General features: G+C 37.6%; 1 protein-coding gene across 6 annotated transcripts in view; it reads right to left on the minus strand.

The window, feature by feature from the left end:
* Positions 1–3,833: 3,833 nt before the first annotated feature.
* Positions 3,834–17,437, minus strand: part of BICD1 (BICD cargo adaptor 1) — a 172,061-nt gene continuing 158,457 nt past the window's right edge. For 2 of the 6 annotated variants that reach the window (XM_048300256.1, XM_048300257.1), the window contains exons 8-9: positions 15,512–15,597; positions 9,386–9,571 (exon numbers count right to left, since the gene is read on the minus strand). In XM_048300256.1, the coding sequence (XP_048156213.1) occupies positions 9,484–9,571; positions 15,512–15,597 (174 nt within the window). In that variant the 3' untranslated portion in view covers positions 9,386–9,483. Of the gene's footprint in view, positions 9,572–15,511; positions 15,598–17,437 lie in introns of all 6 variants that reach the window. The other 4 variants (XM_048300255.1, XM_048300258.1, XM_048300254.1 and 1 more) reach the window with 4 other exon arrangements.

Consider the following 17,437-nt stretch of genomic DNA (forward strand, 5'->3'; position numbering starts at 1 on the left):
GCAATACTGCCTTAACTTTTTTTTTCCCTTGTTGTAAAAACCCACCTGTCAGGTACTTCATATTCCTTCTAACAAGGCATATGGTACATGCACTGGAGTTTCAACATGTTTCTTAATAATTTATGGTGACTTAAAACAGAGAGACTTCAAAGCTGTTGCTGCATTTGCAGACTCCTCTTAAGTTTTTCTCCCTTGTTTTCCTCCATTCTGTTCTGCATTCCACAGACTCCCTTGGATGTTTCTGGGATGAAATGTTATTATTATGACTGTGAAAAGGATATAAATGCTACTTGTATTCCACTTAAATTTGCTGTTTTATCGTGAATCTAAAAAAACAACATTCTATTCATACTTGTAGTTTTTAAAACTTATTTTTACCCCTAGAGATCTAACATTGTCTAATTTTGGAACTTAGTACTTCAAACAATCTTTATAGTGCTTTATGCACTGCAAATGGCTGTACCTTTCCATACTGAAATGTGCCATGTGTTTATATTCCAGCAGAGATAACACTAAGCATAACTGCACAGATGAGGGGTCTGAAACTTCAGAACCTCCAGAATCTTAATTTGTCCTTTGTCACAGATTTATATTCATGGTTTTGAACACCCTTTTAACAGATTGTAGTCACTTAGAAGGAAATTCAAGTTCTTTACCAGAATAAGAACATCTGTATTTTACTGAGCTAACATTGTTGGGGAAAGAAAAGTTTTCCCATGTTTAGGCATTATTTTTGTCTTGGGTCTGGTGAGTCAAATTGCCATTTTGGTTTACAAGCCTGGCAGACAGTCAGAAGGAGGGCACAGGTCTACAGAAATTAAAACCAGAAAGAGGATGTTCAACTCCAGCTATTTATAGTGAGGCTCTATTAATACCAAGCACTGTGGAAATAGGGAACAGGCTCTGAACCAACTCCAGCACTTGAGCAATGCAGGTTCTGGAGCAGTGTATGTACCACATGGAGTAAATAACTCACCTGCCTGGCCACATCTAAAACCACTTTGGTATTTCAGTGTGTGCAGGGTGAGGTGTGTGGAGAGGTGAAGGATTACACATAATCACTTTATTGAGTGTTGATGTTTTCCCATCACAACACTCAATTTGCCTATCTGTAGGTGAGCGATAACAGCACCCAATTTGCAAAGATGTTTTGGGAAAGAATTAATATGCATAGAGTGCTCTGAAGATAAAAAGAGTTAGTCTGCTTTTGTCTAAGATAACAAAAACCTTTGAAAGCCATGGTGGCTTCCCAGAGGCATTTTCTTTTTAAGTAGTGTAGGACTTCGAGATTGTTGGTATTTGTATTGAGTGCATTTTACATAAGTTCTAATTTTATGGTTTGCAAGGCTGAAGTTAAATCACAAACTGGTCACCAAATACTGGGCCCACATTCTCTACATTCACAATTTGCTCTTCAAGGAAGCTCTGCACTCATGTCACTTTCCATATCATGTTTCCAATCTGAGTAAACAGCTTCAGTTTTTTAATAACTTAACCAATATGACAGCACTGAATAGCAAAAATCAATTTCCTTGAGAGACATAATCCATGCTTAAAAAGATGAAAGCCCTCCCCAGATAGGGAATCCTGTGAATTAATTTAAATGGATACAACTGCCTCATGATTTATTTCCAAAGTTTCCTGATAACTCACTTAAGGGATATGAAAGTCCTTCTTTCCCCCCCTCATATGGAGCTTTCTCACAAATAACATTTTCTCAATCATAAATTGTTATTACAATAAATTAAACTTTTTTTTCCTCTAAAACCAGCCAAGAAATCATATTCCTGAAGTTGGATACTTCCACTATGATACAAGAGAATTTATAAATAATAATGAAGGAAATATGTGTTTTCTAATATACCACTCTAGTCAAGAAGGAATCATTCTTGCAAAGGTCAGTATTTTTTACTGGGTTATTAAGCTTCTGCTGAGTTGTCTATATAGCACTGAGCACTTACTTTTGTGCAAAGTTTAGATATTCTTCTTCCATTCAGGCAATCACTCAAACCTTCTACTGAGAAGAAAGCAGTTGTGCCTGTGCCTTTACCATAAACAAATAGATGAGAACTGGCTTTACTCCAAATAATTTTTCCCAGGATGCACATAATTATGACTATTTTAGCTCCATCTTCCCCCTCTATCTCATTCTATATATAAAATCTTCTATGTTTGTCATTCACAGGCTGCTAGAAGACATGGCTGTCAGGGCCTCTTCATAATTAGTATCTCTGTTCTTATTATTGGTCAAATGAAACCTAAGTTTCAACATGTTCAAAATTATGCAGTAATTTTTTCCTGCATACCTCACTTGCCAGTGCCCTGACAGTGTTCTATAGTGTTAGGAGAGTCAAACCATGGCTCCTGCTGCCTTTAGGTACAACTGGGAGCGCTCTGCATTTCTTTATGCACCACCACAGGATTTACGAAGGGAAGTATCCAGAAATGAAGATTTGCTGTGACAGTCACTGTAAACTTTAGCTTCAGGATCTTTTCCATTAAAATCTGGTGTATATATAGCAGAAAACCAACCGTTCAATGGTTAGAAGTTACCTGCTGCTCCAGAATATGGAGTAATGGTTCTTCCCAAGGCAGAAATTACACAGATACTTTCTTTAACAAAAGCTGTATTTTTGAGGGGGGGTTTTGTTTGGATGGTTAGGGTTGTTTTTACCCCAGACTATTTCCGTGACTTTACTCATACCATTTCCTCTCAGAGTGCTGCACAGGACCAGTTGAAGGGATGACACAGAGGAAGGGGAAGGAGCAATACCGGTTAGAAGCTTCTCGCATCAACTTTGAAACGAGAACATTCTCACGAGGGGTAGTCCTCTGTGAAACTGCTTTCAAACTAGCTGAAGATGAGAAGTCTGCTTTCCCCTTCTTTTTCAACTCACTGAAACTCTCAATTCAAAATTAAAGGAGAAGATCTTTCAGTGTAAAAACTTCTAGCAATCACACTTCCGCTAAATGATTATGGAAAACTGTTGCCCCAAGGCATTTCTGCAATGAGCAGAGATAACCTGGGAGAACAACCCCTGCTAGGTGAGAAAAAGGAAGAAAAGAGACAAGTGGGAAGAACCTAGACAAATAACAGCTCTTGGACTCCATTTCTGTCACCATGCACAATTCATGTTACTAGCCAAAGCACCCCCCCAGCCAGCCAAAAACCAACCCAGCTGTCCAACAGTTCCCATTGAGTCAAATATCACAGCAGGCTTGGAGATGCAATCCTTCCTCCAGAATCTTCCTGAGCCATTTCTAAAAGCTGGGCATTTTCTACCCCTCAGGGACCCTGTGAACAACAAGGTTCACTGGAGGAGCTGCAGCAGCCACCTTCCTGCCAGGGCTGAGCTCCTGGATCCTTGTGGGGGGATTTTCACCTCTTTGCTTTCAGAGCACGGTTCTTCCACAAGGGAAGAGGATGTTTCTTACTGTAAAAAAGCAGGTATGGTCCAGCATTCCCAAACCAATTTTATATTGACTTCAGCTCTTCTTTTGCTTCCACATCCCCTGAGGATGGAGATTTGCATCTTACAGAGAATTCTTGTCCTGAAAGTTTATGCAGGTATAGCAGCATTTCAGAGATCACTCAAATCTGCTGGAAACACTGTATGGGGAATCAGTATTTTAGTATCTGCCTCAAACTCAGAAAACAGGGGAAGCACCTTGGCTTTAATTCTGATTCCCTTTTCCTTTAATGTTGATTTCCCTGCTTGATACCTTTTAAACTTACAATCATTGATCTCGAAGAATTAAATAATTGTGAAAGTCTAAGCCAAGTCAAAGCACTGCAAACTGCTGTGAATAGAAGTAGACCAGACAGAATGGTGTTAAATGAACAAAAATGGCCAGTTTATTCACTGGAACAGTTATGCATTACACTGTAATTTTAATTGGAACATAAAGATGTAAGAATCAGTATATCGGCTTCGTTTAATTATTTTCTTCAGCACTAGAGTGTTTTTCCCAACCATTTGACTGCATGATCATATTACACATGTACAAGCACAGACTTTATGAATCCCTCACAAGGTATTAATCTAGGATTGTCTACAAGGACAAGGAAAAGTTAACATGGGAATTACTTCGATTTTAAAAATAAATGATGCATTTTTGGAAACAAGAATTATTTAACTTTTTTGCTTTTAGCATAAAGTAGCAACAAGAAGAGTTTCCAATACTCAGTCTTTAGCAAATGAACATATATACTTTTATATTCTTCACCACCTAGAAACACTTCATCATTTAACCCCAAGAAGGCAGGACAACATAATGTCAATTCAACATAGGAGTAGCTGAGTTATTACAGCAGTAAACATACAGTATACAAACTTGTGTTTGTCACAAACTCCACCAATGCTAAAACTCTTTTGAAAGGAACACAGCAATCTGTATGGTTCATTAAATACAGAACATCATGCAAATGGAAACATTCAATAGATTACAAAAGTCACAAAACATCGGTTTTCTTTTTTTTTTTTAATTGTTTACAAAGGATCAAGTTAATTAACCCTTTAACAGTCAAACCACAGGGCTGAAAATCAATAGGGCAATAAGTAATAAAATGGACTTAATTTAACCACTGGCATAGCACACATAGCCGTATCTGTGAACAGGAGAAATAATAATAAAATAAGCTAGATTACTCCTATTTCTTGTTCATAGCTGTTAAAATACCAACTAGCTAGCAAGCCAGTCTACTTGAAACTTTTATCAAATGCTTCTGTTTATTGATTTTCCAAAATATTTTTGAAATCAAGTAACCACATATTCAATAAAAACTCAGATTAATAACACTGAGAAAAAACATACACTCTTATCCACTCTTGTACAGCAGATCATGATAAACAAAACAAATAGAAAGCTTTGTAGAAAGACATTTTTGAAATACAAGGCTCTATCACCCAGAGTCTGCCCGCACATTAACTCCAGTAATGAAATATTGGATTTTTCCTTTGTCAGTTTGTCATTTGGTTAGCATTACATTTTACAAAAGGGATTTTCAAGAACTCCACAGGAAACAGATTAAAAACCAATAAGGATTTAAGCTGTGCACCTCCAAATGAAAGATACAGACTCTCTGTGATAGTTCTCTTGCCCTTCTAGCAAGAGGAATATGCATATCACACAAGAAATAAGAATTTTCTAGCTTAGTTACAGATATGGAGAAGCTACACAATGTTAACAATGTCATGCACACATTTTCCATTGCATATTTTGATGTATTTGTGACTGAAGGCGAAAGGCAATTGCTTTTTATTTCTTTTCCTCAGGATGCTTAATTACACTAAAAAAACCCCTTAATGGTTAAAAAACATCTGAATAGTATGTATCCCTTTCGGACTCACTGCATACACAGCAAATGAAAACTGAAGAATAAGTGATGACTGGAATTTTTAAAGAGGTAACTATAGCAATTATCATACTTCAAAGGTAAAACATCAGTCCCTGCCATTCTCAAACGAAGATTTCCGAGGAAGAAAAGAAAGAAATTTACTGTAACCTCAGTGGATATGCATCTTCTGCCAAAGAAAGGAACAGACCTCAGAAAGGCTGATGTAATCTACACCTTATGATGATGATCAATCCAGCTTTAAGTGGAGTTGGCAGCACAGCTATTGACTTTGGCATCGCAGGATGAACGACAAGGTTGGTACCAAAATTAGGGCCCAGACTCCGGGTGTCGTTCCCAGTGGGATAAGGACTGGGTCAGATTTTACTAACAGCTTACTTAAGTATGTCCAGCATAAGTATGGTGAGCAGCCTTCATAGGTGAGGTCATATTTCATAACTGAGGTTATATTTCATAACATAATCTCCTTTATGTACACACATTAATATGGCAAATGACTTAAACAACTTCGTAATCTCTTTAAAATAAAAAACAAACTGAAAATCAACTTGGCATCAAAACTTGCAGCGTTAATTAGAGTTTCATTCTATGAACTCTGCAGTATAGCTATGATTACATGAATTTACTGTGAAAAATGTGGATAGAGAAAGCACAGAGATGCCAACCTGTCAATCAGATCAATCAGAAAGAATATCACTGTTGCCTCCATTTAGAAAATTCTATACAATTAGCATGAAAAATGGTTATATGTCCTCTTTCTGTAAAACCTCCATATATGTTCTGACTGATAGAAAATATATTTTTCCATACTATTACATTTTACAATTTATTTTTCATGTTTTTCTCCCTTTGATTTTTTTACCTATTCTTTTTTTCCTCACACATTTCCTATAAACTGCATTTCCAGAAGCAGGTCATTCACTGAACAAGGAATAATTTTTCACTACATCAGAAAATAAAAGCCAAACCAAAATGCCCCTATTTTGACCTAAATTACCCTATTTTGAGTAGGCTATTTCAAATCCAAAGAAATTTCAAGGCCATCAAACAGAAAAAAAAGCTGTGTTTCAGACACAAAAGTCAGAGCAGAATTTGAATTTCTTCCTTAATGAGCAGAAAACATGGCAGTGTTTCTAAGTATACTCAACCATTACAAATATATGTATAATTTTTTATTAATCCTTAAAAATCAGAGTAGATATCAACACAACATAAGCTATGTTTAAATGGGAAAAATGTAATCTTTTGCAACCCTTAAAAAAATCCCAGGCTTTTGCTTCTGGTTTTGTCTGCATGTAAATATTTCCTACAAAATCTCTCACAAAATTTTATGTTATCAATCAGTATATAACAAAGAAGAGGTTTTCATCTTAAGTTCAAGGTATGTATTTTATTTTATTTTATAGTGGTTAACTGACAAAAATTGTCCCAGGGACCTACATAGTTTTGTAACTTACAATGCAATAACTACAACGTTTGCACATTGAAGTTGGTTTGTTTCTAGTTCTCTTACATTTCCAACACTTACATTTTATAACATATAAAAAAATGTAAATTGAAAACTTAGAAATTAAAAATTTAAAACTTAAGAGAATAAAATAATGTATTTCTATAAAACAGGGCCACAACTTCTATACCACTGAATGTTCTTTTATAACTCTTGATCCACGTGGGCATGCATATGTTTCTAAACTGTCTTGATACCATTTTTTCCCCCCCCAATAAATTTGTATCTATACAGAAAGGAAACGTATTTCACTGAATGACTGTTTAACTAAATTTTAGGAAAATGCCTTTGATTTGGATATGAAAATAGGAAAAACTATTCCAAGTGCAGTCAGTGGTAACTGTGTTCAAAGTGCTATGCAAATTCCTTCTCTTATTAACAATATACAGTAGCTGTCTTTGTTGGATGCAGATATCCATACACCAATTGGACAAGATCAGGAATCTGGAGATGCTTTTTGAAAGCTGAGTTTGCCTCAGAGAAAATACTGTGGGTTTGTTTTTTTTTTAAATCAAAATAGCAGCTAAACTCAGTGTCAGACATCATGATAGAGCTGAACAGGGTTTCACTTGACCTTTCTGTGACAAGACAACAGGCAGGTTAAATATGATACTGAATAGTGATGTAAAGGTATATGAGAAGAATCACGTGAACCCCATGGAAACCAAAGTCAAAACAGTGCTGAGTGTTATCTGTTTGATCTGATCAGGACTGGGTATCAGTTTGTTCCTATTTTCTCTATCTCTGTGTTTTGTTACAATAGCTCAGCTGCTTTGCCAAGGTTACACGACAGACGCTGTTGATGACATAAAATATTTCTATTTACAGCACCTTTGTTCTTGGTACTATGGTAGTAATGTTTTGTTAGGCACACTGAGTGGTCACCGATTCTTTCCTCTGCTGATGTTTTGTGAATTGTAACATTTGGTAAGCACTGTTACTAACAAAACTGACTTCATTTTCTCAGATTCAGGCAGAACTTGAAAATATTGTTCCAGCCACACCTGCAGCAATTTTTTTTTTCCCCAGCTGCCCCATACCTTAGGCTGTACTGTGTTTCCCACTCGTAGGTCATAGATGTGCTGCAGAGAAGGAATAAAGACGTGGAAATATCTAAGCCTCTCTTCTGTAAATAAATTAAGGCCACCTAACAAACAAGGAGCCTGCTAGTTACCAACAAGTAGGCAGGTAGGCAGCATTGCAGACTTGTTTCTCTAGCTGATGACCAGGTGGGAAACCATAGGTGCTGAACCACAACCCTCTACTTAGCCACGTGCCTTGTTGCCAGGTACTGTGCAAAATAAATTGCTCTATCCTTGACTCTGTTCTGAAACTCACTGCTTTTAAGAAAAAACAGGCTTACTCAGCTTTTACAGGAAAGAATCTTTAACTAGGAACACTGTGCACTGTTGCGATAGAGTCTGCGTAGTGTTGATCACCTGAGTATTTGTCATAAACTGACATGAGCTAAGGTTCTGTGTCTGTTGATTTTTGGCAAGGAAAAAATGCACTACAGTAAAGTCCTGCTGACTTTGATCCACACCATCAACCCTACCTGCATGAGTCCTTTCACCACAGAATACTTCACACGAAATGCACACGACTTCCCCATTCATACTAGCCTTTCCTGGTAAGGCCTCGAGCTAGGATCCTGAATATGGGAGCGGGAGGAAAGAATGTTTTTAATTAGCACACAGCATTTTACTTATTTTAGATTTTCTTTCTCAGATACCAAATAGAAAGTAATCCCAAAAAACAGCACCAATTCATGATGCGAAAAGTATAATTACAATGCAAGCAAACAACTGAAAACAAATCAGTACATTATCCTTTCATCTCCTTCTTAGGCTTAATAATTATCTTTCAGTGAAGAGCTAGAACAAAACCAGAAGCTAGTGTAATAGGAATTGAAAAAACAAGTGCATAAACAATATCAGTGCAGCAGCAAAATATACAGTCATTGTTAACATTCCAATTCAACCCATTTCCAACATTTTTGTGCAATAAAAATTGGCCATGTGCTGGCCAATGCAACAAGCCTCTTTTTAATATTAACACAGTCATTCTTCTCTGAAGCTATTTCTGCTTGGATTTAAAAAATAAAATTAGTTAAATACAACTCTCACAAAAAAAAAAAAAAAGGACCATATTTTATAAACACAAAATTCTGGTGCAAATAAAGTAAGAAATAAATATCACACCTTTGAAGACAAAAGGAAATTTGAACTGATTCCTATGGCTGAACTTAGAGGATGTGAGGGTAGGATTTTTGTAACATATTTTTTTAACATTGGCTTAAGTCTCTCATCATTTCAGAGGTAAAGCCAAGCAGCTGGGAGGAACATTTTTGTCGAGATGCTAAATTTCACTACACTTCAGTTGTGATAGCACAGTTTGAGTACAACCAGAGGAACCATAAAAAGTCTTCTTGATAGGTTGGGCTCTGTGCTTTGTGTTCTTCTTCTCAACCTTCCCTCAGTTGCCAGAGCAGGGGATATGAATCCAGACTTGCCAATGCAGCAACAAGGCAGGATTGTCTACCCGCTTGCTGGGAACAATCCCAACCTTTGTTGCATGAACTCCACTCTGTTTGCATTTTCTCTTACGTTGCATATGAAGATTAGGGGTAAGGAGGAGGCTTAGAGAGACAGTTGAGAGGGGCACACTGAGAGCTGGAATGTGGCTGCTCTTCTGGAAGAGCATTAGGACTGAAAATTAAAAAGAGAAAAAGTGCTTAAAATACAAGGCAAACTTTTTACAAGCATGTAAATAGTACAGGGCTGGAAACAAACTTTTAAAGGGGATGAAGCCTCATCTCTAAATCCATATCCTCAGACACACAGTATACACAAAGAAAACTCTCAGTGCACAGCAAGTCAGGGACACTTGGATGCATTTGTGACGTGGCCCAGATATCCCACTTCACAGTTCCTGTACAAAACTGCTGTTTGCATGCTGGGATGACAAAGGCTGTGTGGAGAAAAAATGCATCTGTGAAATGGGGGAGCGAATTTGAAGGACAAGATGCAGGTGCCATCTTTACGTGAGTATTAAAGATTTTCTATATGCAGCTGATTCACTGTTTGAAATGAAGGACAATGCCAGGCTGGAAATCAGGTTTCACAGCTTTGTGAAAATATGATGTCTTACTGATCTTGACCTATTTACTAGTCCTTTTGTACAAATACAGTGTAGTTTTCTTCATCAGGCCCCTTAACCACTACATATTTTATAATTTACACTCCCAAAGTGTAGGGATTTCTAATGTTTCGTTTTCTTTTGGGGTTTGTGCTGTTTGAATTCTCTTCATTCCCTCATATACTTCTGTCATTTGACCGTTTTTCATGTACAATATGTCTGATAACAGCATTCACCTGTAAAGACTCTAAAGTGCATTTATAGCATTCACTGGCATATAACACAGAGAGGTCTGAACCAGCTTCCAGGGGCTGGAGTAGAAGCAAAGAAAAGGGGTAACTAACACAAACACACCCCACTTCTTGGTGCAGAGCCGTAGAAAAACGATACCAAAACAAAATGCAAGAAAATGTTGTTTATAAAGAGAGGAGAAAAAAAAAAAGGAAAAAAATACCACAAATCCCAGTTCTTTAATGAGTCTGGGAAGAGGTTTTTTTCCTAATGCTTCAAATGTTCTACAGCGTTGAAGTTATTCCAAGCTCAACAGAGTGATATATGATAAAGCACCATCATTTATGTCTCTGTCTTCAAGAGAATTTGCCTTTTCTCTTTTCCTTCTTTAGAAACCGTGCTTTTACATATTATCTCTGCAGCACAGACTATTGGAGTACTGGCTGAAGGAATGCAATTAGCCTGTTGCCAGAAATGAATCAATTTGAAATGCCAGAGGTATTTGGAAAACTGCTACTGGAAATGCCAGTGGTACTGAAAATGTCTTTAGTCTCCACATATAGCATTTACTTAAGGAAACAAAGGGATGACGTTGTGTTTGACTGAAGAAAGAAAGGAGTGTGCACCACCACCATTAAGTAACTTGATGGCAATGTCCACATTTCCAAATCAGAGAAATCTGGGAGGCTTTGACCACAAATACACGAGTATTCAGCAGGAGCAGCTCTGGGCTTATTTGAAGATCATAGAATTGCATGTCTTAAGTTAGATTCTGTTTCCTATTAATGCTCCTGAAGATGAGTTTCTTGATTGAAAAATGGGTGGTGAAGGGGGCTATAGAAGCTCAGGACCTCACAAGTTTTGTTTTGTGCTCAGCTGTTTAATAGCTCAGTCTCAAAGTGTGTAGTGTTATGGACTATGACACCTCAGTTTATATATTGATTTAGTCTAAACCTAAGCACTTAGGCATAAATATTTAGTCTAAAATATTTTCTTGAAGCTTTAGTAGCTGGACTTGTTTAATCAAACACCCTGACAACACATCAAACCTTCCTTCTCTAAGTAATTCTTTCCATGGCCATATCTATCCTTTCCCTCTGCCATATTCTGCCACATGCAGATGCAGATACAGCATCCACAGAGAGATCTTATTGAGATCTTTGCCTGCTCCACACCAATGAACAGGAGGGACTGCAGATTGACCCAAAAGGTCTGTATTTACTCTCAAACTTATCCACTCATCAGCTCCTGGCTACAGCACCTCCTAAGTTTTCAAGACAGGCTTAGGAGAAGCCCTAGCCTTAATTCCTTCAGAGACAGAAAACTGAATTAGAATCTTAACATCACATTTGGGGAAGATAAACAAGGAGGTAATTACATGACCCTACAAAGACTGGCTTACTCTTCTCCCTTGCTGCCTTGTTTCTTTTTAAATGGGACTCCTATAATTGCCAGAGAGGAAGAGAAACTCAACACACACATTCCTTGCTTGTTAGCAGAGATGTGTTTGTCTTTTGGGGCTTCCTTCCTAACTTTAAAAATAAGCAACAAAAGATGCTCATACTCTGAGGGAGAGAGCTGGTGAGGAGATGGCTGTAGTTACAATGAGTTACGTACAGCAGTGGCCTGCAAGAACCTCTTTGAGACACATAAGATTCTCCTCTACACAAATAGAAACAATTATAATAACATTATGGCATGACCTTCAGCACAAAGACAGCCATGACAGTAAAAACTAATACAAATTATCCCAGGCTATGCTCAGATTAGAATTATATTAATTTTCTCTTCCTGGTAATTCTGCATTGCTTCTTACTTTGAAATACAAGCACACTTCTGTGCACAGAAGAAAAAGAAAAATTTGTTTTATTGTTTCCTTTTCAACAAATAATAACTATTAGGGGCATTAGGAAGAGGAAAATAAAATTGCAAGGCTATCAGGCACCTTTATAGCAACATATATAACCACATCACCTGCAGCTCCAATAGATTTAAATTTTTTTCTAAAACTCTGCTGTTTTACCTTCCTCTCCTCAGAAACACAATTCATCCAGTTCATTAATGCAGATTACTGTAGCAATACATAAACTAAAAATACATCAGAATCAGCAGTGACACACGGCATTCAATGTGCTTTTTATAGCAGTAGAGGTGCTGGTGGCAGCAGGTCCTGGAGCTGAGCTATCAGACACACTGACAGTCACAGACAGCAGAGGATGGCAGGGGAGATTAATAACACAAAGCAAGAGAGAGACATGGAAGGACCTGAGTTTTTGACTATAAACAGAGAAAAAGGAAGAACATTGTCACAATCACCCCATGGGATATGTGTACTTTTTAACACATTTGGTTTTCACAGACATTTTTGTAAACATCTCTTTAAATGCCTGTATCATTTGGGGATGAATTCATTCAATTGATGAATAAAGCCTGTGCAATTTTTTGTGTTAGTATTATTGTCTGGCTTCATGCAGCTCTTTTATTTTTTTCCCTAGCACTCAAAATGCTAATCATGTATTTCTAAAATTTCCTGGAAAATAGTGTGCAAAGCCCTTCAGTGTTTGTAAGCACTCTGTTCTGTCTTAAAAATGTCATTTACATGCAACATTGTGTGGCATTGATTGTAACTAACAAATCAGCAAAGGAAAATATTAACAGACCGATGATATCTTCAGATTGCAAAAGTTTTGCATGCATTAGGTTGCATATTTTACCTTATTTTAAATTTATTTCCTACTTTATATAAATAAAAGCATTATTTCATATTAAAAGGCAATATTAATTTATTTTGAGGCATTGGGGAGTTGTGGTTTGTTTTTTTATTAATAGATAATTTGGGTCTAGAGTTTTGGCCTCTGATAATGAAAGTAAGGTTTTCACTGTATTCAACAGAAACCTGAATACAATCCAAAGACAGACACACTCTTTTAAATATTGGATAATGGCAATATTTTAGTCTTGTCCAGGTATTAGACAGGTAGAGCTACAGGTGCTGGGAAGGGGGAACAGCACCCAGTAATTTTCCGGGCAGGCCTGGATTTGGTTGCTTGCCCCATATCCCTGGACCTAGAACCTGAGGTGATGAGTAGAAGGCAGAGCAAGATTTTCACGCATTGTTGCATCAGTTTACTTAAAAAGATCCCTTAAGGCAAGTTCTCCAACCAAGTTTCAGTTGAAACATGCAGATTCAAGCAAAAAGACCAATGTACAGCTAAAACAAATTGACTAGATCTGCCCTGGAGTCTCATTTGGCTTGAAACTGTGTAGCTTATCTAGTGAGATTTACCAAAGCCTATGCACTGGAACCACAATTACAAAAAGGCCAGAGTTATACAAGTCCCACTTAAAAACCATAGTATAGATAATGAATGAGGGAAATCTGTGACTCTACCTGCCTTATGGTCAGGCATATTAACTGGTTTGAGCACGATTAGACATCGCAGGATGTGGAAAACATCTGTGTGAACCACAAGCCTTAACAAGCTCTTGTTTAGTCCTGAGTGAAATGCCACTGAGAGGTCACATTACTGCAAGAATTGCGTTGGAGACTTTAAAAAATAAGCCCAGCTCTCTCCTAAAATGGGTGACTTCAGGGCTGGGCAGAGCTTTCATTAGCCTCATTTGGCATCACCCTGTGGTGTAAATCATATGTGCCATCCCAATAGGGACAGTCAGAGGACAAGGAAGGGTGGGACAAGCTCCTGTTTTCCTTCTCTGCTGCATTTAGAAAATCCAAACCTCAGTAAGTCCAACTGGTTCCTTAAATGCCCTCAAATTTTAGTCCAGATTCCAATTACCTTATTTAAAGAACTCAACAACTTGTGCGATTGTGCTGATTTGGTTTAAATCTATTGTTCCACTTCACTGCTTTACAAAGCTGGGCAGGTAATGTGGCTGAGGCAAGCAAGGCAGCAGTGTGAATATATCAAAAACAGTGTTGTTTTGACTTCACCAGACAAGTATCAATTTAGTGGTAAAAACAACAGCTATCTGAAAGTCAATTCTTCACCTTAGTGTGTAAGGTGTGTGTTGTTTGTAGGATGACTGACCTGAAGTTTTTAAAATATTAACCATATTTTTAATTATTAGAAGAAGGTAATGCTTGCAGATAAATAAACGTACACCAGTAGCAAATCAGGTAGGTTTTCCATTCTGAGAAGAAGTTTTAAAATTACAGAAGCAATTGTTTGTTAGAATTTAGAAAGGGATGGTAGTAGAGCATATTCTCCACTAAGAGAGTCGCTCTGGAAGGAACAGAATAGACTTTAGTTTGTGGCAGTAAATTATAAGGGGTTAAAGTAAGACTCGTTGACATTAGGCTTCCATGTATCCAAAGCACTTAATGATAATCTCAAATTGCTGTAACATCTAAAATACAGCAGCATCACTTTACTGGCATTTTAAGGATTTTAAATGTAACTTGCAATTTTTTTTCAGTGAGCTGTAAAAATCTAAACTGCAAATCAGCAAATGACACTTTTCAGTTATAATGAGTTTACACCAACTTCTCAGTAAAATTTTCATATTACTCTTACATAGTAAAGAAGATAATAATACTTCCATTTTGTAGGCAATAAAAGAGAGGCACTAACTTGGTCACTACAGTTCAAGCAAAGGCCTAAAAATGTAACCTATTTCAAATGAGAGCACAGACATAAATAAATATCTGCACAGAATGTACCATGAACAGATAAAGAAAATTATTGTAATGTCATTTTGCTTTGCTTAGGTTTGAGGTTGTGCCTTGATTAACTCAGCCATCCCAGAAGCATGACTTGGCCTTTGTTCCACCTGTGAGCAAGGACACCAGGAGTTTACTTTTAAAAACAAGATTAAAAACTGATTGTGTTGGGTCTGAGTTTCCAATCAGGGAGAACTTGAAAGTGTCCGCTAAAATCTCAAAAATGTCTTTAAAATGCCACCTTACAAAAGGCAAGCCTACACCTACCCCTGAAATTAAAAGTCCCCCATTTAAGTAAATCTTTCTAGCAACAAACTAAAATCATTACTATTTTGGCATCATTTAGAAACTGCATAAAAATATCTAATGAGGGCTGCAAGATCCAGCTTTGCATTTTTTCCATATTTTTACAGGGAAACAAGCGCACGAATGCTGTGACTCATGTTTGTACTGTCACTGCAAAAATTACCACTGTACCTCAAGCTGTTAAAAGTTTGCTGTTATAGAAAAAGTGAAGAGCTTCTGTGTGAGGAAGAGGAGGGGGGTGGCAGGCGTGCATGCAGCTATGTGCAAAGAGAAGAGAGTTAGCAGAGTTTACCTGACAGTCTGGCAATCTGGCCCCCTGGCTAGTTGTGAGCCGTGTGGCGGTATGGAGGCAGCAGGCTGCTGACAATCTACAAGAAACTGATAAATTAGACATATATACAGAGAGACTACAGAGCAAGGGGTTAGTAATGGCAGTACACAGGCTATGCATCTCAGGGAGAGATTTAGTGAGGAATGTGCTCTTGGTGCCTTATCTGACAGAAACACCTTTTTTCTGATTGCAGTGACATTGGCTGTTGCCTTTTTCGCCTTTTCAGAAGAAGCACTGGAAACGTTTTTGTTTGTTTTCCCTTAGCACTGGCAAACTTTTGTTTAAACAGACAACAATAATGGGCTGTATTCAGGACCTGGGTTAAAACCTTATACTTCTCATTCTTCTGCTCAACATGAAGTTGTTTTGCTCACATCTAATATGAAAAGGGCCAATAAAGCTACTCAAAGTTTATCCAAGGAACTTATATCCATATAAAAACAATTATGTCATCTCATTACAACATACAAGAAAAAGCTCATAAGAAAGTCTTTATAGTTTCTGAACAGTGCTTGTGAGATTGGGGTTTTTGTAGGAAAAAGGGAAAACTTGATACAGTCAGTTTCACTGTTCTGTCTAGATTATTTTATCAATTCCCTGCCAAAGGAGTTTCCACATTAATCACTTGCAAAGCTGTATTATGGTTCTTAATTTATTAAATAACAGTAAAGCCAAATAATCCTTCATTTTTATGTTTTCCTGTGACATTCAAAATATGAAGACAGCTTTAAACTGGATAATACTTGTGGGGCTTCATGAAAGTAGTGGAACAAGACAACCCTGCTTTCTAAGTCACTAGTGTCTACTGAGATTTCCAGATCTCCAGATTTGCGCGTTTTCCCTGCGGCATTCTGGCCTTTTCACTCCACTGTCTGTGTGATTCAGACTGTCACACAACAGAGTCATCAGGATCTTTTCAAACATTAGAATCTATGGGTGAAATTCTGATCTTATGAAAAACTACTGGAGATTACCTTTTGTCTCCAGTAAGACCTGCAGACCTTCCTGACTGCTTCAATCTGATTCTCAGCCTCTTTGGTGGAATGGGGTTATTTTCCCCTAAACCTTAAAAATGAGACAAGGGAACTTCACGTACTTGGAAAGAATTTCTTTTTTGTTTTTTCTTCAACTGGTTGCTACTTAAAGCTCAACACCAGTAATACTTTTTCTTTACAATGCAGACGTTTCTCAAAACCCCCTTCTATTATTTGTCTCAATCAATGGAAGAACATGCAAGTAATTCGCTGTCAAGAGTGTTGAAATGACATCAGGTACTGCAGAGCAACACACCTTCATAGCAACACTGAGCATCACATCCACTATTACAACACTTCCCTTGCATACCAGCCCACAGGGCCTCTCCCTAGTTCCTGTGAAGATCTGTGCTGACCTCCAGTGGGTAAGAAGCAAGTACACCCAAATCACTGGTTTCTTCCTGCTTCAGCAAAGAGGAGAAGGGTTTGGACCTATTTTCTAGTACACAGGTTAGAAAAATACGTGCACAGTTTGTGCTGGCACCATTGTGTCCAGAAGCAGAAATGGAGTAAGAAAGGATACTCTGCCACTCTCATTTACCAGGACTGTCACTATAGCCCTCAGTGCATCTTCTAGCAGAGCAGTACAAGAATTGGCAACGTATTTGAGTCATGAATAGAAGGGTCTGTCATTTCAGGACAAAGTTCAACTAAAATAAGAGGTGTCTGAGGAACAGACAGATCAGGATAACTTCAGGCAGAAAATGATAGCAAAAAAAATTTTTTTAAGTAATGCTTTATTCTAAACAAAATAGCTTGCAGAAGTCCAAAGCAAAGTCATGCCCCACAGGTTATACAAGGTAGTCAGTGAGGAAAGAAATACAGAACAGAATGCTGTGTGATGAAAAGGTGC

This window comes from Corvus hawaiiensis, chromosome 4 (genome assembly GCF_020740725.1).
Source record: "Corvus hawaiiensis isolate bCorHaw1 chromosome 4, bCorHaw1.pri.cur, whole genome shotgun sequence".
In the NCBI taxonomy this organism is placed as follows: domain Eukaryota; kingdom Metazoa; phylum Chordata; class Aves; order Passeriformes; family Corvidae; genus Corvus; species Corvus hawaiiensis.